Source organism: Fundulus heteroclitus, chromosome 24 (genome assembly GCF_011125445.2).
Source record: "Fundulus heteroclitus isolate FHET01 chromosome 24, MU-UCD_Fhet_4.1, whole genome shotgun sequence".
NCBI classification, from domain to species: Eukaryota; Metazoa; Chordata; class Actinopteri; order Cyprinodontiformes; family Fundulidae; genus Fundulus; species Fundulus heteroclitus.
The window spans coordinates 10,118,255-10,135,222 of NC_046384.1; the positions used below are offsets into that span (position 1 = coordinate 10,118,255).

At 40.8% G+C, this 16,968-nt stretch overlaps 1 protein-coding gene across 2 annotated transcripts in view; it reads left to right on the plus strand.

The window, feature by feature from the left end:
• LOC105918815 (neural cell adhesion molecule 2) overlaps positions 1-16,968 on the plus strand; it is a 708,733-nt gene that overhangs the window by 564,568 nt on the left and 127,197 nt on the right. For both annotated transcript variants that reach the window (XM_036128219.1, XM_036128218.1), the window contains exons 4-5: positions 6,126-6,269; positions 9,856-9,993. In XM_036128219.1, the coding sequence (XP_035984112.1) occupies positions 6,126-6,269; positions 9,856-9,993 (282 nt within the window). The remainder of the gene's footprint in view (positions 1-6,125; positions 6,270-9,855; positions 9,994-16,968) is intronic.

Genomic DNA, 16,968 nt, shown 5'->3' on the forward strand with positions numbered 1-16,968 from the left:
TCTCATCTCCCAGTCTCACATATTAAAATCAAAGTCAGTGGGTGGGGCTAGAGATGCCCTATAGGGATAATTAGTCAAAAGTGGTCAAGCAGTCTGATATAACTGTCTACCTATAAGTACACTCTGATTATTAATGTCTTTCATGGTACACTGGAGCATGGATGCCTTTGCATAAATAAATACGGACATAAGTCTGTATGTTGACAATGTATAATAAATTCATATATTATTTAATAAGTGTCACTTAATTATTCCCCTTTTTTAAGTGTGGTTGACTTGAAGTACTGAAATAAATTAGTTTCCCAGTGACATGCTAATTTATTGTGATGCGGCAGTATTTATTATAGTTTGGCACCTCTGGGCTTCCATAGTGTTGATTTCTGAAGCCACTAGAAGGCCAGCGCAGCATAACTAATGAATGGATTTATGATTCTTTAAGCCCGTCTCCAGGCTAGGTAAATAAAGTGCAAAATTTTATATGATATGGAGCTGAATAAATAACATATGAGCCGTTACATCCTTGAAATGACCTGACTTCAGATGAAAAAGGGGGAATGAAAAAAAGAACACGCTCCTTCCTGCTCAAAGCCGGAGCAGCGGCGATGCGGACTGAATTAACAATAAAGAGCAGGATTTCTGCACAGTAGAATTACAAAGCAGCCGAGTGAGCCCTGTGATGTGACTGACTAAATACCTCGCCGCACGATCAGGAGATGACACCGGGTTTAATTAGAAGAAACGTCAAAAGTACAGGGATTAAACCCCAGGAAGCAGACACAATCCTTTAGACGTCTTCTCTCTGGATATCCTCACCTGCTGTGCTGCTGTCCCCTCCTTCCTCTCCTACCGAAGGCGTTAGCAGAGCCTGGATCCCACCTGCCGCCGCTCAGCCGTGGCCTCGTTCGCCACGTAACCAGCTCTGTTGTTTCCGTGGCAACCGAGCGCCGCGCCACGCCGCGCCGCATCGCTGCCCCCGCGGTGTAAGTTTCATGAGCAGAATGTGAATGAAGAACTCGGAGGCCCGCCGTCCTACCTGCGCGCAGCCGGAGCCGGCGAAGGCTTCCTCGGTTTGCAGCATGTTGGACAGAACATCCTGACCTCTGGGTTAAAGCGCTGACATCCCCGTCAGCTGCTGCTGGCTTTTCCACCCAAGCTGGCTACTGCTAAGAGTACAACGCCCCCGAAATGCTTCTGGGTCACCCGTCCAGAATGTTGATTTCATTCGCCGCTTGTGTTCGCATTGGGTATAAAATGTAGCAGCTGTGCCGGTGTTATGGAAATATTTAATAATAATAATTGTGTCAAACATGTATTTTTCGTGAAGCACAAAAAGTTACTTTGTAATCACTAAGTGTGGCTTGGAGTCTACTGAGGGGGAGGTTTGCAGACCCACTCCAGAGTAATACATTCATTCAAGCTCTTGTAGATACCAGGCACAAAGCAGCATGGGAGGTCTTAAGGCCCATTCATACCTCACGTAAAAGACGGATACGTGTGGAGTGTTTCATACGTTCTAACCGTCGATTTCGTCCGTATTTCTGACCCGAAAATTGGGAGCTTACGATTACGGACGAAACGGATCAATACGGAGCAATACTACAGGAAACGGTGGGGACGCTATTGAGTTTGTAGTACAAAATGTCAACAAAATCACGAAGAAGGTTGTAAATCTGGGCTTTAAACAATGGCGGGATTCGAGGAATGACTTGCGGAGCTTGTCCTCAACTACCCACACATATGATGTGTTGTGTCCGGGTCACAGGGACAAACAAAAATTTACTTACGGAGCAAATACAACAAAATCACGTATTGGACCGTCTCCATGTTTGATCAGTGACGAATCATTGGCGCCCAACACTGCCACCTAGAGGAAATATTGGTTATTGCGCACCTCAACGGACGGAGGTATGAAGGAGTCAACGGACAGAAATACGGACGTGTAGGCCAAACGTAGGGTATGAATGGGCCTTTATGGGAGACCTTTCAATACGGTTTGAAAGCTTTTTTATGGCTTTTAATGTTTATCTCGGTTAACTCCTAAAAAAAACCCACCTGGGCTATTAATTAAAAGTTAGTTCCTGAGTTGACGCTTGTGAGAAGATGGGCGCCTGGAGACTTTGTGCGTGGACATCACCCCCGAGTTACTCCATGAGAAGCCAACCGCCAACATATGCTTCAGACTGCTGAACTGCTGAAGCCACAAATGGACTCTGGACCACATTCGTATATTACACGGTTTTAATAATATACTGTGATTTTTAGAGTGATTTCTAGAGTAATTATTTTCAAGCTGTATGCAAACGAAATTTCGTTCTGTACGCACTTTGTGCATACAAAATTACAATAAAGATATCTATCTATCTATCTATCTATCTATCTATCTATCTATCTATCTATCTATCTATCTATCTATCTATCTATCTATCTATCTATCTATCTATCTATCTAATACTCTCCTGGATACCGTAAATAGCACACTGTCAATTTCCCCTGCATTGTTTACATTGTCTACATTTCAATTGTTTACATAAATCGCTGCTGCATCTTTATTGTGAAATTTTAGTGCAATTTACTTTGATTTTTCAAGCTGTATGCAAACGAAATTTCGTTCTGTGCGCACTTTGTGCATACAAAATGACAAATAAAGCTGTCTAAAGTCTATAATAGATCGTTTAGTTTTTTTGGGCAGACAGATGCTAATATACTAAATGAAGCTTTATGGTAACGTTTTAAGTCTTTGTCTCCCTTTTGGAATTCCAATTGTAATAAATATATGCGTATTATAAGTGTTTTGTCTCTGATAATTGTTTTCTTCCTTCGCTGCCAAATCTCTGAACTGGGCGTGGCGGGGCGTAGTAAATGAGACAGGAGAAACTAACAGGCCGCCTCGTTACTGGTAACGTGAAAAGATGTTCAATAAGTCCAGATGTGGAAATGTCCTCACTGCTAAATATTCCACATTAAACTGTTGGAGGTGTTATAACAGGGTGGAAGTAGTCAAGAATGGGGATAGGCCTTGGAAAGAAACAGAGTGGGTCCATTGTGTCATCAATTTCTGAGGAGTCAGTGTTTACAGATCTCCAAACTTCATTTGATGTCCAGAGTGACTCGAGTACAATGTGCAGCGAGCTTAATGAGGGGGGGCGTAGCAGCTGCATCCAAGGTGGTGTAAAGCAGGCCGCCACTGGACTCTGGAGCAGCGGAGACGGTCGGCACCGCCGTGGACCAATCAGGTGCCAGAACAGCTGGCTCTGATTCCAGAAGAAAGGTCATAAAGTCCCATAAACACAACAGTCTTCACATATAAGAGTGGAAGCCGATGGCAGGGGGGCATTATATTAAACCCTATTGATGGAGAACGAGATTTAAAGCAGATGGAAATACAGTAAATTATTTGTATTCATTATAATTTGTAGCTTCAGACGTCCCTCTGTAAAGGGGTTAAAGGCTCACTTGTTTAAAACAGTGTTTATATTTTTCTTTGACATATTATTTGACTCTAGTAGCAGGTCTGGTCCGTCACTAGAAGCCCTGATGGTGTAAAAACCTCTAATAAAATAGCAAAAATTTACATTCTCATAATACATTATAGCTTAGGCGCTTTCTGTCATTTCTTTTTTTTTTTTTTTTTCTAAAAGTGCTTGGTAAGCAAATTTTCCAAAGCCATCATGACTGGAACAGATGTGGATCCCAGCTGAGATTGGACCGGGGGAAATTGGCTCATATAGGGTGGTTAACTTCGGCGTGTGCCTGCGAACAAGAGAGCAGAAACTCTGCTGTGCTGAGTATTTTCTCAATTTGCCAATGTCAAGTGTGCAGCATAGTGTTCCTCCAGAGAGGATGTTTCCCTTACTGATTCTCTTGTCGAGCAACGTGACTACAAAGGAAGCAGGAAATGGATACAAACAGAGTAAATAACTGACAGCAGAAGTATTCAAACTTTACAGGAGGAGGGGGGAGGAGGAGATGAGCTGGTTTTTGGAAACAAGCTGAGCACAACTGATGCTGGGGGGGAGGATGATGAGAGCGGAGTGAGTGACAGAAACATGCGAAGGCATCCTTGAAGTTAATGAAGACGGTGAGATTCCAGACACGTCCACAAGCGGAGGATGCAGTCGGGGAGCGAAAGCTCATTTTAGGGAGCCACCTGGTATAAATCACACAGCCCAAATGCTAATGCTGGAGGCTCGCTAGCGGAGGGGACTGATGGGAGAGCTGTCGCTGATTTATTCACGCCTTCATAATACGACACGCAGGTGATAGCGTGTGGTTGGGGCGCCGGCGGAGCTATCTTTGGCTCACATCGGAGGCGCTGATGAGGCCTGAAGGAGGATCTCGTGGTGTTGAGCAGGAAGCTCCTCTGGAGCGGAACAAAACCGCCTGTTTTTGCTCAATTGTATCTGTGCAAACAAAAAAAAACTGTGAATTTAAGGTTATCTGTGTGTATATATATATATATATATATATACTCTGTGTATATATATATATATAAAACATGTACTGAAGCAGAACATGGAAATAGGGAATAACACCAATGAGATGCTTCTTGTTGCTTCTACCAGTCTCACATCTGTCTGATGAGTTTGACTTTGACTAGGCTTTTATTTGTGTTTATGTCACTTCTTAAATAGTTTTATATCAGAGGCTGAATCGATACATTGAAAAAATAAAAAGGTGGAATATCATTCAATGTTCAGTTTGCTATTGAGAACTTTATCTGTTTATTTTGTTTATATATATTTTTCTTAAAGAAAGTGATTTAATTGCAGGTAAACACCCAAATTGACTCTGTTTTACTCAGTAAAGAATATATATAAACGTAAATCTGTTTTGTAGGTGTAAGATCTTTGAGTGTTTTTTTTTTTTTTGCATGTTCATCCCATTTTGAATCATTTCACAGAATCTTAATTGCTTATGGGCTTTGACTAGGCCCAGGTCTCCTGGATTCTCAGGATTCTCAGACAGTTTTGGTGGATTTACGAGAATGCTTTGGTTCATTATAATGTTGCAGTCTTATTCTGCTTCAGCTTGAATTCATTACCGATGTTCTCATATTTTTGTCAAACCCTGGGGGTCAGAAAAGACAGAGCAGAGACACAGAAACACAGAGGCACACATTGATCCAGGAGTACTTTCTACATTATATGGTAATAGTGGATGATCTGTCTCCCTGGATGATGTCACAGCTAACAGAACGCCAGACCAGGTGTACCTTATATGAAGAGGAAAATGACAGACCAAAAAGTTAAAAGCTGAAATGACAACAAGCAATGCAAACTGGAGAATAGTAGAACTCAGTAGAGTGAGAAAATTAGATCCTGATGTCCTCCAATAGCCTAAGCCTATAGCAGCATAACTATAGAGGTAGCTCAGGGTAACATGAGCCACTCTAACTATAAGCTTTGTCAAAAAGGAAAGTTTTAAGATTAGTCTTAAAAGTAGACGGGGTGTCTAAAACTGGGAGTTGGTTCCACAGGAGAGGAGCCTAATAACTAAAGGATCTGCCTCCCATTCTACTTTTAGAGACTCTAGGAACCACCAGCAGACCTGCAGTCTGAGAGCGAAGTGCTCTGTTAGGAACATACGGGGTAATCAGAGCTCTGATATATGATGGAGCTTTATTATTAAAGGCTTTATACGTTAGAAGGAGAATTTAAATTCTATTCTTGATTTAACAGGAAGCCAATGAAGGGAAGCTAAAATTGGAGAAACATGATCCCTCTTGTTGATTTTCATCAGAACTCTTGCTGCAGCATTTTGGATCAGCAAAAGTAATGATGTGCACATCATTTCCTCCTGATCTGATACTTTAAACTCAAACAAAACTGATTTTTTTTTACCATTTAACCAAATTAAAAGGTCTTTTCTTCAGTTTTTCTTTTTATATTCAATTTTTCCAGTATTGATAAGGTTGATATTAAATATCCAAGGTCCCCCTGTAACCAAGACCTGGACTTAGCCTGCTACACCACAGACAGACAGACAGGTTAAAGCTTCCAATAATCGCTACTAAACCTAGAAAAACTTTTTCGACTTTATAACCTTAACTTTGGTCTCAAAGTGCAGCAAATTTTCAGCCCTGGGAAAGAAAAGCTGTTAAATTTGTGTCTTGTTTGACTTGGCAGAGAAGCTGATGTTCCGGGACATTCAGTCGCCGCAGGAGTTTCGGCACGGGGAGACGGCGGAGGTGGTGTGCGACGTCATCAGTTCGCCGGTGCCGGTGGTTGTTTGGTACTACCAGGACAAAGAGATCACAGAGGAGCGCCACAGTGAGTTATCACCACTTCCTGTCTGCCTTGGACTGTCTCTGTCCCTGTTCAGTTTGACCGTTTCTGGTTGCAGCTACCCACAAAGTGAGGGATGCCATCAAAACATTGTTCTGTTTATTAAATGATACCTTTGGAAATTTAAGGTCACATCAAAATTGGTTTCATCCCCCAAGTGACATTATTGTGTAAGCAAAAGAAAAACGCTATTGGTTTTCCCATAATTTGTGAGCAAGCATAATTTAAAATGCTGCGCACAGTCTGTATCTGCTAACAACAGGCATCAGAGGAAATGAAAGTTAACTTAATTTCTTTTTGTAAAATGTTGCAGCCTGTCGCCTTCAGCTCTTCATTTAATAACTCACACTGGCTCCTTCGCAGTCAGTGGAAGCTTTAAATATTTATGTATTTTTGTTGATGCATTTTTAACGATCAGTGGTGGGAAAGTGTGACTGAATGCTGCTGTCTTTAATTAATTAAATGCTAACAGGCTAAAATAGAGTCGCAACAGTTGGAAAGGTAACGCATTACATTAACTCTCATCTCTTTTAGTGTTTTCTCAGGATTTCTGCCACAGACAGTAGATCGTTAACGCCGCTGTCACTCGTCCACATTACCATAATTGGTGTTAGGGATCGTCTCCTTCCACTCCTGCTAAATAGTGGAATTTTATTTAACTTTATTCACTGGCTCAGGTGGTAAAACTAATTTATATATCTATAAGGAGTAATTTAACTGTTCAAACTTCTTTTTAGAATCCCAAAACAAACGCGTTTGATTAAAAAATGACAACAGCTGTTTGTAAATGCGCCTTGATCATATTGAAATGTGTTCAAATTGAAAAAGAAAAACTAATCCGAACACATCGTTCGTCTATGGGCACAAACTCAACCCGATCATGTCGCGTGTTTACCTGCATCTGGCTTCATTCAGAATAAAAAAACACTGTGGCATTGAATTTCCTTAAATTTCCCCCCAAAAAACCACAGAGGAAGACAGTCAAGTAGTCAAGTAGGTCCTCGTCTCTTCTCCGACAGAAGAACGCAGCCTTATAAGCTCTACCTTCGCATAGTTGATCAACAAGTTTAATAGAGGAAATGAAAACTTGTTCCCATGCAAAAGAGGACCATCAGCCTACCAACCGAGCGTTGGTGCTCTGATGGTCGCGTATTGTTCCTAGGGGAGTCATGCTTGCAGTACCAGCTTTGTAAAAGGAGGACGACTAAATCCAGAGACTTGCTCCCTCGTTTCTCTTCACAAAAATGGCTAATTTTACTCCCCTTTCAAACCAACGATGCTCTCTATCCAGGATGCAAACATAATATGCAATTACCTTCCACTGCACTTTAATTTAAATAGCTGCTGTCCAAACTCTATTTATTCATTTTATAGTAATAGCTACCAGTATACCATGTTCATAATTCTGCCTATAGTAATAGCCATCTGTACATATATTCATAGTACATGTAAACTCTACTATAATAACAATCATCTCTTTATTATGCTATTGTACATATCTGTAAAACTCTACTCATAATAATATTCACCTGTATATTATATTCGGTACATATCGGGCTGTAAATTTAGTTCACAATACTAGTTATCTATATATTATACTCATAGGACAAATCTATCAGTAAAATTCTGTTTATAATAGTATACATCTCTATATTAATTCATTACATATCCATGTCCTGTAAATATGGAACCATTGTTTATCCTGCACTTGCTGCTATTGCACTTCTGGTTAGACCTAAACTGCATTTTGTTGCCTTGTACCTGTACCTGTGTAATGACAGTAGAGTTGAATCTAATCTAATCTAAACATCTTCATCCCTAAAAGAGTGACCGTTGGCCTGTAGATGAGTGTCAACGGCTGAATTTTGACCTGAAGATGTTGCTCTTCTGTCCTGGACCTTACTTTGTCTCCCCAGTTTATAGCTGGTCACAGTCATGGAGCTTCACAGCAAACACAACATTACTTTGTTGGTGCCGGGGGAACCGGACCTTTGCTTTAATGTATTTTGAAAAGAAATTATGGTTTCTTCAGGACTAATAAGCTACATATTTTAAGTTTACTGGCACCAAATTATAATAAATTGTGTTTTGATGAAATAGACCAACCGGACAAAGTAAAGCCGCATTCTGCCTTTCTGCCACTAGTGTTACTTTGAAATTATTCAGCGATGTAAGTAAACAGTTTTAGACATTTTAAAGGGTCATAACCATTTGGCCTCACAGTGGAAGAGTAACCTTTCGAGAAATGTAGAGTCCTGCAGAGGAAAAGGCTGTCATTTTTCAGCACTTTAAAATTTAGATTTGGCGGCGTGGGTAAAGCAGATAACCGCGAAAATGACAGAGCACCGTAACATTACAGCGCGGCTTTGCAGCCGTTTCTGGTTATTCTAGTAATTTGGATGATAAAAGTTGTAAGAAGAGACATTCTCACAGGAGCTGAATCTGAATGTGCCAAACGCTCTTGAATATTGAGCGAAGAAACGCTCATGAGCTCCGATCCTGTTATATCTTATTGAAAAGGCCTGATAATGTGCCAAAAACACAGTTCTCTAGGAAATGCTTTTCCCTCCCTTTGTGTTGGATTCACAATGAGACAAGGATATAAAAATCTATGAATAGAAACCCACTGGAGGAGGCATCTAATTTGGACGGAGACCATGTTAACAAGCCTGTGAGAGGATGGATTATGGAGCTGCTGGATGGGTGACATTCAAAGACGCTGCTTCCCTTGAGATTAAAAGCACAGCAGCAAAACACAGAAAATACATAAAAACAGCGAAGAAATGGCTGTTTTTTTTGTTTTTTTTATCCTGTGCTGCCAATTCTCCATGGAAGATTTCACAGTCTCATTGTCAATCCTCCTCTGTTCCCTTTAAGCAAGATGATTTATACCGTTTATAGAGCTCTCCCTGGTAATCCAACCCTTTTTAGTTTTAACAGTGTTAAATATCAGGAGAATGGTCGACTTAATTTGCAAAGAAAAGGAAGACGGAGGGGAGAGGAGCACTCACAGGAGAAATTCATTTCTAGTCATTTCCTCTCCTGTAAAATCAGTAATGTAGTGCGAACGAGCGCATACGACTCATTATTTCATCTCCCCCCTCCTCCTTCATTTGCCACTCTCTATTCCCTCCTTTCAAGGGGGGAAAAAAAAAAAAGTGTCCAAGCACTGATTGGAAAGAGTGACCCTTTGAATCTTTGAATCTGTCACGTTTTTTAATTGAAATTCAAATCTTCTGCGACACTACCGTGATGAAACATCCAGAGGAAGCGTTTTTCCCTCTTCCTTAATCATTTCCCTCTAATTGTGATGCGGGGATATAAATATCTTTGCTGGGGAAAGGAGATAGAGGCCTCCGCAGTGCCGTCCAATCTCACGCCGGCCCCGGCAGTGCTGTGCTGCAGCTGCGCGAGCGTTTTTTATCTGCGCGGACTTTATCAGGTAAATGAGCTGCGGTCGAGACTGACAGGCGGACTGCAGAGGAGTGGAGATGGCAATTTTATGTTCCCCCGCTCCGTCTTACGCTTTTGCTCTTTTGTTTCTGTGCCTCTTTCCACCCGACACGCCAAGGCCGGTTCCAGGTGCTGCCGAACAACAACCTGCAGATCCGCCAGGTGACCAAGGCGGACGAGGGCGTCTACCGCTGCGAGGCCAGCGTGGAGGCGCGCGGCGAGATCAACTTTGTGGACATAGCCGTGGTCGTCAACGGTGAGTCGCTAATTTCCTTTTGACTTTTTTAGACTAGTGTTGCGGCGATTACATTTTTTGGCCCCGATACCCGATACCTGGCTGTGCCGTGTTGGCCGATACCGATACTAGGGCTGAACGATTTTGGAAAATAATCTAATTGCGATTTTTTTTCTTAATATTGTGATTTATTGCGATTTTTTTTTTTCCAGTTTAATTTATCATGTGTTTTAAAATTTATACAAACAACAAATCAATTTGTTTCCTCGCCATGTGGATTAGTTGCTAAAAGATCCGCAGCATCTAAACTCAGAGCAGTAATGATTGCGTTCTGCCTACAATATATTTCAATCAAAATTTCAATTTTGACTTTTCTCTGCATTAACCACAAGCAACAAAAATGGCCTCTAAATAAAGATGTTTGTAAACAAGGACTATTTTAAACATGAACTTTTAATGTTTCTATTGATCAGAATATTATTCAAGAGAACAGTTTTTAATTTAATTGGACATCAATCCTTGTTGAACATAAAGTGCAAAGTCCAGCCAACAAGCAAGTCTATGTATTAAACTGATTGACCTGTACTTAATGCTATGTATGATTATATAAACTCTAAAACAAGTAATAAAATTAGATTATCTCACTGCTGCAACTGTCTTCCCTTCCATGTGGAGGCAAACCCACTTTAAACGTTTTACCGACACCTAATTCCCTAATTGTTACATAGCCAAAAATTGCAGACCTCTGCGATTTGGAAATTGTTTTTTTTTTTAAATCACGATTATATTGAAAATGCGATTAATTGTTCAGCCCTAACCGATACCATCTGTTTGAAATTGATGTGTGTTTATATATATGAAGAACTGCATACTACTTAGGGTAGTAGAACTTTTTATTGCCTACCTGGAATGGGTGACAATAGTTGAATAAGCTTTTGGCTCTCAAAGGCCCAAAATAGTACAACACTCGTGAAATTATAACATGTCTAATAGTAGTGCAACAGTAAGACAGTAAAATTACATTAATAATTTAATAATCTCTTTTAAACCCAGAGTTTTGGCTCTCAAATGCCAAAATAGTGCAACTTTCATGAACTTATATAACATGTATAATACTAGTCGGGAGAGAGAAGGCTGCGTTCAAGTGACATACAAACATCAAAATGGTATCGTGCCCTATTTGTTGGTACTCGCCGATACCGATACCACCATTTTAGTGCTGGATCGGAGCCCCGTCCCATACTGGTATCTATTTTAGACCATGAATAACTAGGCAATTATTAACAAAGTTGGTATCACCGAGTGTGGGCACCAGCTGATTATCAGGAAGTAACCCCCAAAAAAGCTCTCAATCTCTGTAAGCTATTGCTTTTTTTGCGAACCTCTAATCAGGGTGACCAGCAGAAGTGAGAACTTTGGATCCCTCGAGCTACTGCTGGACGATATAGAAAAAAAGCATATCGATAAAATAGAAATCATCAAATCACTCAATCAAAAATTGATCGATTGCGATAATTATCAACAAATTCAAAACATATATTTTAAGTGCAGCCCTGGTCATTTTATGCTGTTGCTTACTTTTTACCAAAACTACAAGTTTTTAAAAAAGAACGCGTGCTCTCTGAACTCTTGGAAGTGGGGCGGAGCTTGGTTCCTGGGTCTGCGTTGTGATTGGTTGGGAGGATGTAATGACTGTGATATTAAACTACATGGCTAGAATGCATAAGGAATGAAAGTTTTTCTTCTATTGAACTTTTTATTGACCCTTTTTTTTTCTATCATCGATATATATCGTTACTGAATTATGGTCCAGCCCTACCCAGAGCTAACCTGACTCCGCAAGATAGATTTGCTCCGCATATCCATCTGGAAACCTTCCGTTGAAGTAATTTTGGGAAGGGGCGAAAATACTGGTTAGCTGATTGGCCTATGTTGGTGATAGACGGGCCAAATAAACCAATCAGATCAACAAAGCATATGACGTACTCGTCAACTCTGTTACGAGCGACGACGAAAACACAACCACAAGCCAAGCTACTCTTGCTGCTGCAGGTAAAGGCTCGTTAGCTCAGCAAAGAAATACTCTGTAATTCCGATAAAACTTGCTCGATAGCCCCGCTAACGCTAGTTTCATCGGCTGAAGCCGCCATGTTCTTTAGACTGAACTGTCGCGCTTCTCGTTGCGTCACACCTCAACCCGCCTCAAAGCCAACGCTGATTGGACGTTCGTTTGGTGAACGGCTCCAAATTTTCTTTAACGGAAAGTAGCCAGACTGATCTGCAAGTGAAACCTTGAAAGCTCGCGAGATCAGGATGGTCTCACGAGGCTAACCCAGAGCGCCAGGTAAACAGGCGTATGGGGATGTTTTGGCCAAAGAATGAGGATAGTTTGGTAATTTCTTTCCAGAAGCTCTGTGCTGGTGGACAGAGTCTGGATGTGGGGTGGTGAGAGGATGATTTAGTCTTGTGTTTACCTTGTTGGATGCAGTAAAAACGTTATTGCAGACTTTGTTCCAAAATTGATTATCTGTGTGGATGTTGAGGTCTTTTTCCCATTCGGTGATTTGGGTGTTGTCGTTAGAGGATTTAAGATTATACCATTTTTTTTTTTTTTTTTTTTGATACGGCAATTTCATCCATGCTGTCCAGCAGTGATGATTTTACTAAGGGAGTGTTATTGATGCTTTTGTTTGCTTTAATGGACTGTTTAGGTGGCATATATTGGAGAAATTGTTTCCTGTCAATGTTGTATATGTCAATGAGCTGTGGGAATGCTGCTGGAGGTGTGCGGTGCCATTTTCTTTCCATTTAATGCCCGTTGAGGGGTAATTCATTTGCACTGATGTCTGATTGTCTTACTGATGAATGGAAGGCCTCTGATTAATATGTCTTTGCAATCAGATTGTTCGATGTCCAGCCATGAATGAAGGTCAGGGTTTGAGTGGATCCATTTGATGCGATATTGTAGCTAGCGAAGAATTAGTGATGGAAATGTAGTGATTTTAGGCACCCTCTAAGTTTTGACTACTGCAGTGTTGCTAGTTTTATCATACTCCTGTTGTTTAAAGACCTTAGAGGCCAAAAACTCACAACATAATCTGATACTTTGACCTAAATAATGGGATTAAAATAAATGTTCACCAGTGTCAGCGTACAAGTTTTGCAGAATAGCTACTGCTGGTTCGCTGGATTCAGAGATTTTGAACCAAGCAGATAGCGTACATGTTGTGTGTCTTCTTGCAGCTCTAAATAAATTGTCCTGGAGATTAAATTAGCAGTGATATAACTGTGCAATGCAGGTCAACTCAGTTGATGGTTCTTCCCAGCCTTAATCTCAAAAGCACACCGCATTCCTTGCATCCTCAGTCGGCCCAAAGTTTTCAATTGGACCGCTCCAACATTGTAATCCTGCAGGTCCAGCTTTTATGGATTGTTGTCTTGCTTTGAAAAATGGCTTTTCAATAAGGATTCCTTTATAGAGGCTTATAAATGGTTTGTAGACATATTATAATTTAATCTGCAACACTTTATAAATGATTAATGGTTTATTATACACTAATAAAGGGCGATAAAGAATCGATAAACATTTTAGCCAAATCTATATTTGGCTAAAATGTTTCAACTTCTATATATTTCATCTAGAGTTGCTATACTAAATATTTCAGTACAACATTGCAAGATCAATTTGTAAACATATTTCTCTACCGTGTAATATTCTACTTTATCATTGTATTATAAACATCCACAGCCATCAAAGGGAGCTTTATTATAATGTGTTTGCCATCAAAAATCAAGAATCGTTTATTGTCACTGCGTGTTACCTTGGTGAAAGTTATTTCTAGGACATACTCGGGCTTAGGGTACACACAATAATCAATAAGCAATAAACAAACAATGTGTACAGTTTTTTTTAAGAGATTAAAGCATGCAAAACAAAACAGTGTTTAGTGTCCGCTCGGATTCACACCGATTTGTGAAAGTCAGTCCTATTTAAATATGAAACCTTCCAGATAGTTGATATGCAATATTCTTAAACCTTATTATGAAGAACTGCACAACGAAACCTTCCTGATGGTGAAGAGTGAGCAAAAAACATGCATTCTCAGACAATAGCCTTTACAGCTTTTACGAAGAAGCGTTCTCCAAGTCTGTTCGTGTTGGATTTGATGTTCCTGAAATGTTTCCCTGATGAAAGGGGGGCAAACAGTCCATAGCCACGGTGGGTGGGATTTATTGCAATGCGTCTGGCTCTTCTCTGGACTCATGGATCATAAACTGAGGCCAGTTCTTGCAGACGGCATCCCACAATTCCCTGTGCTGTCCTCCCCACCCGAGCTAAGTCTCTCTTCTCCTCCGTTGAGCAAGTTCCAGCACTATGACATAAACTGGAATACTACATGGTACAGAATTATGTTTACAAATGCTTACCGAGCTCGCAAGGTTTTACTTTGAACTGAAATGTTTATTATAGCAGCTCTACATGAAATGTGTAGAAGTTGAAACGTTTTAGACAAACATAGATTTGGCTCACCATTTGGCAAGAAACCAGCCAGTTTTTGTCTTTTCCTTGCCCTTTATTAAGGCATAATAACAGTTAATTATTTATAGTGTTTATATATTATTTAATAACATATATACAAACCATTTATAAGCCTCTAAAGGGAGACTTATTGGAAAGTGGTATCAGTTTTTTTTTTTTTTTGATGAATTCAAACCGTCCCACGATCCCTAGTTTCCAATAAATAGACCCGGTACCATAAGTATTAGAAAATTTGTCATGATGCATAAGTCGCCATGCTTCATAGTAGAAACACATGTCTTGATATAGATCAAGTTAAGCATGAGCAGGAAGTCTAGTCAGTATTTTAATTATAAAATATCCTTTAAGCTTTCAGTGTGACCAAATTCTTTATTATTGGCTGGTGAAGTCCAATATCTGGTACTCTAATAAATGCTTTAGACCATTTCGCTAAAGGTTAAATCAACTACTTAGAACCGATCGAATGTTCCTACAGTAGAAAACTGAGCACCTATACAATTCTTATAGTCTGTTGGAGAGCAGATGTTTTCCTCGTTAACTTAGCTGATAGAACTTTTGAGCACAACCAGGTGTTTGTCATGATCATAGGCACAATACTCATACTCTACAAAACAGTGTCCCCTCCTGCTACATAAATGAGAACATTGATATCAAGAATTGAGCAAATAAATCTGTCAACGGGGTGGACTGCACAGCTGGTCTTTGCCTGCTCGGTTTGCATAAACCAACAAAAACATCCATCTAGATTCCAAGCACACATGTGCTTGGAATTCCCTCTGGGTTCCCTCTGCGTACACAAGTCTGTCTGTTGCTCTTGTTTTTTTAAACTGAACATGAATCCTTGGTTTTTGTTCAGAATCCGAAATACTTTAATAATCCCAGAGGGAAATTACAGTTCCAGTACAACCATCCATCACATACGTCACAAACATTTCAAGGGAACGATTGACTGAGGCCTTGCTGTCGAGGACCCCGCCTGACGCGGTTTTCATAGGGCGCTGCCTTTAACCCTGTGGAAAGATAGGAGCCACGTTTGGGGAGGGAGACAAAAGACATATTAAACACAGGATACAGTTTGAGATAACAAAAAACCTTGCACAAGCAAAGCACATATGATGAGACATTTATGCAGGGGGTTATGCAGGGAGACTAGTCGCATGAAGTTCGTATGTTTATGTGGGCATCAGTTATGTGTGTGTGTTTGGGTGAAAGTTGTTATCAACCGGCACCACAGTTCTCCTCCACAGAGGAGAACGCCTCCACAGATGTCCGCGGGGGAGGAGGGAGTGGGGGACAGTTCTGAGCTCTCTCGCCCTAACATCCAGGGGAGTTTTTTGATAGGGGATGTAATGATTATGAAACTGAACCCGATATTCAGCCCAAAACAGGAGAAACGTTCAGGAAGTTTATTAAGAGAACAAGTGAGGGTTGAGGTAAAAACAAACAAAGTCTTCGAGAATGTCCAGAGGGGAGACGGGCAGGATGAGCTGACGAGGAACAGACCCAGACCGAGGGGAATAATCCAGAAGGGAGACAGAGCTTCGGTAGCAGTCCTGACTGGGGACTCCAGGAGACAGGTCCACCCAAGATCCGGGAAACTGACAACTCAGAAGCAGACTAGGATTAGAAGGCGGGCAAGGGTTAGGTACACAGGCAGACAATCCAGGTGCGAACAGAGGCGATGGTCGAGGAGCAGATCAGGTCCGGCTTCCAGGCAGGCAATCAGAATTACTACAGGGGTCAGGCTGGCTCGGAAATGGTAATCAGGCACTGGTCAAAACATGGACAGGCGGGGGGCAGAACCGGAGCAGAGAGAAAAAAAGCGACTGTCTCTAAAGAGAGAGAGAACAGTAGATGTTAGGTGGTCAAGGTTAAAGGCACAGTAAGTGAAGAGTAGCTGAAAATTGACCAAACCAGGCTGATTGTTTGACTAATTAGGATAAATATGGTGCCTTGCAAAAGTATCCTCATTACCCAGGTTGTTTTTCACATTACCACGCATACCTTTAATTTTGTTAGATTAGTTTGATTTTCTTTAACTAATATATATATATATATGTTTATCCAGACCACCTTTAGCCTGATATTTCTAAATACAACGCATTGCAACCCGTACTATTCCACGTCTGTGCCATTTGTCGGTATAAGTCCAGCTGTCCTGTTTCTGGCCTCAGAGGTTAGATTAGATGACAACCCGCATCATGAATGCAAAGGAACCCAGCAGAAAGAACAGCGCTGACGATGTTGAGACGTTTAAAGCAGGGTTAGGTTATGAGACGTCATCCAAAGCGTCAAACATCTCATATCTTTATCTCATATCATTTTAAAGCCTCCTCCCTTTCAAGGGAGGCGACAATTTCTCTCCAGGACTTGTTAACACGGTGATCAACAAATTGATCATAAAGATGTCTATACCTACGAACCTCTGCCAGAAGGAGCTCTTGTTCGTCTGCCAT